Source organism: Camellia sinensis, chromosome 8, assembly GCF_055761805.1.
Source record: "Camellia sinensis isolate YWXY chromosome 8, ASM5576180v1, whole genome shotgun sequence".
Taxonomy (NCBI): domain Eukaryota; kingdom Viridiplantae; phylum Streptophyta; class Magnoliopsida; order Ericales; family Theaceae; genus Camellia; species Camellia sinensis.
In genome coordinates, this window is record NC_138968.1 from 171,803,866 (window position 1) to 171,813,506 (window position 9,641).

Consider the following 9,641-nt stretch of genomic DNA (forward strand, 5'->3'; position numbering starts at 1 on the left):
TTTGGAAAAATGTTTCTCTTTCAAAAGCACAATTTTTTGGTTGGCTAGTGTGGAAGGGTAAAATTAAATCAGCAGATTTTTTACAATAGATTGGTGTGATTAGTGAGGAAGTTAGTACTTTATGTGTGTTTTGTAAATCTGAAGGGGAGTCTTTGAATCATGTGATGTTGTGGTGTCCAGAGGTATGGAGATTATGGTCACATATTGTAGGATGGTAGGGTCTTCAGTGGGTAGTGCCTGGTTCAGTTGAGGGGTTGCTGTGTTGGTAGGTTGGCTTTAAGTTCAAGAAATTTCATGGGATGTTGTGGAAATCTATCCCTTGTGATCTCATGTGGTCCTTATGGAAAGCAAGAAATGAATGTGTATTTAATGGAGTTCAGCCTCATCTGGGTGAGCTGCGTGATCTAGTTAAAGTTCGGATTATTGTGTGGTCGAAATCTCACTTTCCCAAGTGTGAGTACACTATTCATGAACTTGTAAACAATTTGAAGCAGATCAGGAGCTATGTTTTTTGTTGAAATACTGGTGCTGCTGTTATATTGGTGCATAGCTGCTGGTGTTGCTGCATTTTTGATGCTGTTGCTGCTAGTTGTTGCTGTATTTTGGTGCTGTTGCTGCATTTTGGAGGTGTTTGGTGGGACTTTTTTGAGCCAACTTATGGCTTCTGGCTTTTAAAAAGTTATTTTGGACTGTTTGGTTAAACTTATTTCAAACAGCTTCTGATTTTAACAATTTATTTTAAGTCAAAAAAGCTGTTTCTGAGAATCTGCTCACCCCTTACTTCTGATTATCAACTTCTGCTGTGGACATATTAATTCACGGTTATACTCTTAGATTTTTTTATTCTTTATTTTTTTTAAAATAGAAAAAGACCCAAATGGACTATAAAATATTATTATTATTTTTTATGAGAAATGTAAGCAAATAGTAAATAATAAAAAATAAAAATTAATTGAAAAAGCTACTTCACAGCTTATTTAACAAACACTACTCAGTAACTTAAATCTATAATCCAGCAGTTATACCAAACAGATTAACAACTTCTGATTAAAATCATAATTTATAATCTGTTAAGCTATAATCTATAATCTATTTTAACAATTACAACAAACAAGACCTTTGATTACTGGTTGTTGATGTCTGATGGTGCTGATGTATATTACTTTTGTTGCTGTTTGGTGGTTGCTGGGTTGAGAAGTTGGTGTTGCTGAGTGATTGGTGGTGGTCCTAGTTGCAAGTAATAGTAGTTGTTTTGTGTGGATGTTGGTGACTGATTTTTGGTTCCTGTTTTGTGTTTTGCTTTTGCGCTGTATGTTGGTTTTTCACCAACTTGGAGCTTAGAGTTTGTGCTAGCAGATAATTTGGTGTTCATCTTGGTGTCAACCTGGTTGGGATCTTGATGGTTCACTGTGATACTTTTACACTCTCCTCTTTTTGATGTACTCTGTCATTAGAGATGGCAATTTGAAACCGACCCGACGGGGACCCAACTCCCCGACCCCGATTGGAACAGTTTTTCTCCGAAAAATACTCTCGATGGGCCAGCGATGGTATTTAAAAATGAATCCCCGATCATTTTTGGGCCGGGGATGGTGATACCTTCCCCAGCCCCGGCCCGTTCCCGTCCTATACTTGTTTACCCCGACATGAAATTACCATTGCACCCATCTGCATATATATATATATATATATATATTATCTATTCTTTTGACTCATTTTAGGGTTTCACGCAAAGACACTGAGACACACTCACACACCGCACTCTCTCCTCTCTCTAGTCACATGGCTGCTATCGCTTTCGCTCGGTGTCTCCCTTCTCCAGACTCCCCCACCGGCTCTTTGTCTTTCTTACGGCAGATCGACCTAATCGACTCTCTAGTAATTTATGTCTATCTCTTCTATCAACTCTTCGATTTCCTTGTTTTCATCCCGATTTATCAACTTTTCATCCCTTCTTTACCCCTTTGCAGATTTGTCATTTCAGTCGCCTTACAAATCTGGTCTGTTTGTGTACAAATCTGGATTCTCCTTTGCCCTTAGACAGCCAAGGGATCTTCTCTGTAACTCTTTTTTGTTGTGTATGTTTGCAATTTTTTGAAAAGGTGTTTGTTGGGTCTCATCTTTCTACAACAATATTACTTCTCCTATTTTTTTAATCAAAATTCCTACCATTCCTCAAATGGGTGAGTTCCACAGTGAGACTCAAGTGGTAGAAATTTTAGTAAAGGGGGCGGGATCTCTTAACATATTTGTTATATACAAGAACTATTATTTTTAGTTGATTGAATTATTTTATTTTGTTATTTTCGAAAAGTATATACAATATATTTGAAGTCTCAGCACTGAAATTATCAATTTCTTTCCATATATTATGATTCATTTTCAATTGCTTTCAATATCTTTATTTTTTGGTGTGGATGTTGTTTCAAAAAAAAAAAGAGTCGGGGATTTTTCGGGGTCGGAGAAACCCGATCCCTGTAGGGGGTGGGGGTGGGGGTGGGGGAGGTCATGGGTTCCCCACTACAGCAAATTTGGAATTTAAAGACGAAACAAATTTGTCCCAAAATATATATATTTCGTCACTCAAACTAATTACGACGAAAATTTTTCGTCACCCATTTTGTCGCCAAAGCGTCGTCGCTAAAAGGTCTTAGAGACGAAAAAACAAATTCGTCATTTAAAATGATAAATTTGTAACGAATTTTTTTGTCTCCAATACACTCTATTGGGAACATACTTGTAAGTGATTAGCGACAAAATATTTTGTCATTAAAGAAAGAAATGAGAGACGAAAGTATTTTGTCATAAATATAAGAAATAGAGATGAAATAATTTTGTCATGTTTAATATAAATGAAGACGAAAAATTTTTGTCAAAGAAACTACCAATAGAGACAAAAACAAATTCATCATTAAAAATGATAAATTTGTGACGAATTTTTTTGTCTCCAATACACTCTATTGGGAACATAGTTGTAAGTAATTAGCGACAAAATATTTTGTCATTAAAGAAAGAAATGAGAGATGAAAGTATTTTGTCATAAATATAAGAAATAGAAACGACATAATTTTGTCACATTGAATATAAACGAAAAAGAAAAATTTGTCAAAAAAGCTACCAATAGAGACAAAAACAAATTCATCATTAAAAATGATGAAATAATGTCAAAAAAAAAATCGTCACACATTGAGGGTAATAGTGACAAAATGTGAAAATATTTTTCGTAGTGACAAATTCATTTAGCGATAAAATAAAGAATTCATGAAAAAATTAATCTTCCACCTAAGCCAAATAAGAGACGAAAAAACCTTCTTTAGGGATGGAAAATTTTGTCACTAATTCCATAATATTTTTTTTCACATTATATAGCTATTTTATCAAAATCTGAATTTTAGTTCAACAAATATAACCCTGTTCATGTTGAAACCTGTTGAATATAACAAATCCATTCACAACTTAACCTAACCTATCATCAACACATTTACGAATTAACAAAATGAAAATATCCATTCATCATAACAAATAATTTCATCCTAATACAATAAAATAGTTCAATATCTACAAAATATCCAAAAGTTATAACTTGTACAATTCCACCAAACATCCAACAATAACTAGTGCAACTCCACAAAGTATGTGTATCCTTATCAAACAAAATGAACATTCAAGCAAATTACAGCATTGTTGTACGTCAAAAATGCCACCCCAATCCAATCTGCAAAAAATAAATTAAAAGCTTTAGTAATTAATTAATTATACAAAAGATTAAAAACATTAGTAACTCATCAATTTACAATTAGATCAATTATATAATTTATCCCTCTAACAGACTTTTTTTCGAGATTATGAGAACAAAAAATTAATTTTAAGGCTAATTCACAAATGGTGCATCCCATTAATGTGCCGTAAGTTCATATAACTTATATTGGTCCCTCCTAAGGTGTTTCTGTTGGATCCTATACAAATCTGTGGTTGTGTGATAATTTAGCCTTTCGACGGCCTTTTTTGAAGCTTTAAGTATAGAGAAAAAGAAATATTTTTTAGACTAATTCACAATTTATACATCCCGTGCACCTGTACAAATTGGATGTCCTATGCATGTTTCCATTACTTTCTAATTTTTCAAACATATATTCTTTTATAAAATTTGTTATATTAAAGTTAATATACTTTACCAAGAAGTATGTCCACTTGTGGATGAGTCCCCTTCACTTCCAAAGTGTCCAGTGAATCCTTTGGTCCTCAAAAAGTTGACTACATCAGCCATTATCTCCCCTTGTTTCTTCCTACCCTTTGGTCCTCAAAACTAGTTTGTCTATAATGAAATCCGGCTCTAACTCCCAAACCGGGAACCCAATTCGAGTCCCGTCTTCTCCCACAAGTCTCTCATGCCTAGGCGGTCGTGTGTGCCACGTTTCGTGCTAATCCGACACCATTTGGTGATTTTGGGGCGTCAACACCTTGAATTTTAAGTTTCTTAAAGAATTAATTTGTCTAGAGTGAAATCCGGCTCTAACTCCCAAACCGGGAACCCGATTCGAGTCCCGTCTTCTCCTACAAGTCTCTCATACCTAGGCGGTCTTGTGTGCCAGGTTTCATGCTAATCTGACACTGTTTGGTGATTTTGGGACGTCAACACCTCGAATTCTAAGTTTCTTAAGAAACTCGTTTGCCTAGTGTGAAATCCAGCTCTAACTCCCAAACTAGGAACCCGATTCGAGTCCCGACTTCTCTCACAAGTCTCTCGTGCCTAGGCGGTCGTGTGTGCCAAGTTTTGTGCTATTCTGACGCCATTTGGTGATTTTGGGACGTCAACACCTCGGATTCTAAGTTTTTTAAGGAACTAATTTGCTTAGCGTGAAATCCGACTTTAACTCCCAAACCGGGAACCTGATTCCAGTCCCGTCTTCTCCCACAAGTCTCTCGTTCCTAGATAGTCATGTGTGCCAAGTTTTGTGCAACTCCGACGCCGTTTGGTGATTTTTGGGCGTTAACACCTCGAATTCTAAGTTTCTAGGGATGATTGATAACTATCCCTCTCAATCCACACTTGTTAAGCCATATTTTCGCCTGTGTAGTAAGCTTCATTCGAGGAAGAAGCATGTAGGGCCATTTCGGAACCTTATCCAACAACAAAGTATTCTTCGGTTTTCTATACAACTTCTAAAACAGCTTTTCCAAATATTAGAAGTGAAAACTATTACCTATTATTGCATACATTATCAATTTAGCATAATGTGAATCAAAAACACTGAAGTGAACATATGCATTAACGGATAGATAAATAAATATATGCATAAATGCATTCTTGTGGAAGAAAATAGAAAGCAATCTAACATTTTTTGTTGCAGCTTGTTCAATCAATGCACAGCCCACATCAAGGTTATCATTAGTAACAAGTTGCACAGCTTGTTCAAGTTCACTTGCAATATTTAAACCCTGAAGCGAATTCCTAAGCTGACTTGATATTGAGCCACATAAGGGTTCCTATCAGTAATCACACAATCATTGTCAAACACCAGGTAACAAAGGCAAACAAACATAAGATTCTAATCAGATAGGAATGCTATATTTTCAGATAACAAAATAGGACAATAGAACAGCAAAAGAGATCTCTAGTTTGAGATGAAACCTTGCATGTTACATGAGCTAAACTTCCAGCCAAACTGGCAACCATCAAGTGTGCTGCATTACATATGTGTGTCTTATGTAACTCCATGGCATAATCCTACAATTGCATTGTTATTCTCTAGAAAGAAAGCAACTAATAACAAATTACCATATGCATGAAATAATAATAATAATAATAATAATAATAATAATAATAATAATAATAATATCAAATAGATGATAGGTGATAGGTGTCTTGTGCAACACAAGTTTTTTCACAGAATTTGCCAACATACCTTAGTAAGATAAACAGATGGGAATGAAACTCTAATAAAATATCCAAAGACCATTCCTATAATAGTCGTCATTACAAGTCTAGCACTGCCACTTGATTTCTTAGAGTCTACACTGCAAACAGAATGAGAAAACTAATCACAATGGTTTCACAGGTCATGCACCAGCACTACTACAAAAACAAAAAAAGATCACACTTTTTTTGTGTGATCTATGCTATTCTAAGAAGCATGGACACGGACACGTGACACGACACGAGTACGACACGGACACGCTGACACGTTAATTTTCAAAAAATGTAGGACACGACACGTGAGGGACACGCATGAAATATGTAATTTTATATATTTATTATATGTTATATATATGAATATATCATTAAAAAGATAATAAAAAATACAATATGATACTAATTCCTATAAATTTATATAGTTTTTGTTTTATTATTGTATCTTAAGTTGTTTTGTTCGAACTTATAATTAATTTCACATATGTCTAATCGTTAGACACTTATATTTAAGCGATGGACACGTATGTCCTTCAAGTGTCCAAAGAGTGTCCAAGTCTTTAAAATAATTTAAAAAATAGGACACATTTTGAAGAGTGTCGGACACGTGTCCTGAGAGTGTCCAAAGAGTATCGGTGTCCGACACGGATACGACACGAATACGTCACCTTCTTAGAAGTGTCCGTGCTTCTTAGATGCTATTTAATCACATTTTTTAAGTTTTGCCAAAGTGTGATCTTTGGGAGTGTGATTAAAAAGGATAATTTTTAATCTTTTTTAATCACGCTTTTTAAGTGTGATTAATAACATTTAGATCACATCTTTTAAGTGTGATTAAAAACTAATAAAACCTGTGATATTAATAACATTTAGATCACATAGGATCACCCAGTGTCACGACAACTGAATCATATGCTCCCATAAAGTCAAAATATGCTAATTAATGACTAAGTTTTGTTGTTAATAACATCAAAGATTACAATTTGGAAACTTACGCATGTATCAGATTCATGTTTGAGAGGAAAAGTTTAGATGGAATGCTGCCAAATAGCTGATTCATTCCCAGATGACTGCGAATAATTGGTAGAAATTTTCTTAAATTTAAATAACAATAATACTAAAATATGTTATCTTCAAAAGAATTTGAAAAAAATAAAATAAAATTTAAGTTTGATATTTCAAAGAGGAGAGCATGATGTACTGTAAAAAAAAAAAAAATGTACATGAGATTCTATTATAAATTGTAGACATTGAGTACATGTATTATTCACAATCCAATGTGGTTTATGTATGTGAATAGTAGAAGCAAGAGATATTAATAATTATAGAAGAAATTAGATAATTAAAAGCAATGGTTCACTTTGGGGGCAAGAACACTAACATTGCAAATAAGAATATTATTGTGACCAGGATCATGAATATAAGAGAAAACACATCATTCCTAAATAAAAGGCTTTCCTTTTTTAATTTTGATGCTTCTTGGTTGATCATGATAAGATTCAACAATGTTTAAGTAGGGCCATCTGGTGGTGGGTTCTGTAGTTTTACCCTTGAAATTGAAGCTATTCACATGCTTGGTTGTTTTGTTGTATTTTCTTGCAACTCATCAGTCTAGTTATTTTTGTATGCCACAGTCCCTACTTCACCTTAGTAACTTGCCTATGAGAGCATGGTTGCTAAAGTAAGTGCCAAAGCAACTGGCAAAGTGGGATTGATAGGTGAGGTTTAAAAAATTGGAGGAGCAAAATTAGGAAGCGAGAAGCAACTAGGAAAAGCAACCCTCTGCTAAGGTGATAAAATAGGGGTATATATAGCTGATGATGGGTAAAAGAGCAAACCATTAAAACTAGCTTTGTACACCCTACTTGACATAGAACACTCTTGTTGGCAATTTGACAAACACATTATCTACAAAAGTTTATAGATAATGGTTAACAACAGTTCAATCCTAATTGCTACATTCATTGAGAGACTTCCATTCTCAAAAAAAATTACCTCAAAGCTAATCAAAATTGTTGTTAAAAGCATTCAATCCAAACAAACCCATCAATAAAAAAATGCCCACAAATATTAATGTAAAATCATAAAAAAAATTGATTAAATAAAACAAAAAAATCAGGCACACATGCAAAATGGGTCTAATAAAAGAAGAAAAACAAATTGATAAGAAGTAAAAGTTTTCAAATTGAAACATAGAGGGAAGAGGAAATACCTGGCAAGAACAATGGTGGCTAACAGTGGTGTGGTAGCAGGCCAGTGATTACCCCATTTTCAAAATCACAAAGTAGGGTCTAGGTTTTCGATTTGAATAAGTATATATGGACAGTTGAGTAGAGGTCTCTGTTCTATATACATAAATATAGAGAAAAATATATATGGTTGCACATAGATGTGTTCAGCAGAATCAATATATATATATATATATATATATATAGAGAGAGAGAGAGAGAGAGGGAGGGAGAAATGCTTTTTTGCTCCTGTGGTTGCTGGTGTTCATGTGCAAAGTAGTAAAGCTAGAGTTGAAGGATCTGACCGTGGTGACACAACGCCGACGAGAAGAGTTGTGCTGACGTTGTCAGCGCTGAAGATGGACGGTCTAACAATGGTGGAGGCAATGGAGAGTTGAAAGAAATAAATTGAATCACACAACCCATTATCTGAGGGGAAGCTCAGAAATAAACCGAATCACACAACCCAATATTAGAAGTAGTGTGGGTAGAAATCAGATCAGATACAGAGAAACGTAATATATATAACCACACTTATTTAAAATGTGTAATTAAGATAACCACACTTATTTAAAATATATATAACCACACTTGCAGGTGGAGGAGTCGGAATGAGAGTGAGATGAGTAGGGCGAAGATGGAGATGGAGATGGAGATGGAGATGTGGAGAGAGAGAGATTTGAACGTGAAAATGAGAGAAAAGGAAAAAAGAAATCATAGACGCCAAAGGTTTGAGGAAATTTGGAAAAATTGGGGATTTTGACTATTTCTGAGAATATATATTGATCACACTATGGGATTTTATTTATTTATTTGTTAAAATATATATATATATTTTTTTTTTTTTTTGTAGTTAATGCAATTTTTTTCTTTTGATTTTTCTTTTTTTTTTTTAGTTACTAAGGTTGAAAATTTATTTGTTTCATTTTTATTTTAATGAAAAAAATTATTATTATTTTTTTATTTGGTAGAAGTAGGGGTAATATTTTAATAAAAATATTTTCTATTAAAATAAAGTTAATTTTTTGTGGTCAATGAAAAATATTTTTTTACGGCCCATTTTTTTTTGTTACTAAAAATGAAGAACTAATTTTTTGTGGTAGAGGAGAGGGAGCGGTAGTAGTGGTGAAGACGGTGGATAAGAGGTGATGGTGGTGGTGGTGGTGGCGACAATGACGAAGGAGATTAGTGATGAAGTTGTGGTAGTGGTAGAGGAGATGGAGTGGCGGTGGTGGAGGAGAGATAATGGTAGTAGTAATGGTGGTGGTGGTAGTGGAGTGGTGGCGATGGTGGCAATAATGTTAGTTGTAGAGGTGGGGTGGCAATAGTGGTAGTAGTGGTGGTAGTGGAATGACATTTGCAATAGTGGTGAATGTGGTAGAGGAGATGGGTGATGAGAGAGAGGGATAAGTGTGAGACAAATAGAGAAGAGAGAGAGAGACAGAGTGATGAGTGAGAGAGAGAGAGAGAGACAAAGTGGTCGCTAAAAGTGCATTTTCTTG

The 9,641-nt window shown here is 34.5% G+C and overlaps 1 protein-coding gene across 2 annotated transcripts; it reads right to left on the reverse strand.

Annotated features, from left to right (window-relative positions):
* Positions 1-3,488: 3,488 nt before the first annotated feature.
* On the reverse strand, positions 3,489-8,867 carry LOC114298356 (uncharacterized). 2 transcript variants are annotated; one of them, XM_082884121.1, is made up of 6 exons: positions 8,124-8,867; positions 6,907-6,981; positions 5,907-6,018; positions 5,633-5,728; positions 5,338-5,487; positions 3,489-3,715 (listed from the first exon to the last, which is right to left on the reverse strand). In XM_082884121.1, exons 2-6 carry the CDS (start codon positions 6,969-6,971, stop codon positions 3,692-3,694), a joined length of 447 nt encoding a protein of 148 aa, XP_082740247.1. In that variant the 5' UTR covers positions 6,972-6,981; positions 8,124-8,867; the 3' UTR covers positions 3,489-3,691. The 2 variants fall into 2 exon arrangements, with proteins under 2 accessions (XP_082740247.1, XP_082740246.1); XM_082884120.1 differs by lacking the exon at positions 3,489-3,715 and having other exon boundaries at positions 3,722-5,487.
* Between the last annotated feature and the right edge of the window lie 774 nt (positions 8,868-9,641).

Bases quoted from the DNA above. Each gene is read 5' to 3' on its own strand.
- LOC114298356 (XM_082884120.1), bottom strand. From the start codon at position 6,971: ATGAATCAGCTATTTGGCAGCATTCCATCTAAACTTTTCCTCTCAAAC. The intron at 6,019-6,906 runs GTAAGTTTCCAA...TTCTGTTTGCAG, and splicing joins AACATGAATCTGATACATGC to TGTAGACTCTAAGAAATCAA. The intron at 5,488-5,632 runs GTTTCATCTCAA...GATTACTGATAG, and splicing joins TAGCTCATGTAACATGCAAG to GAACCCTTATGTGGCTCAAT.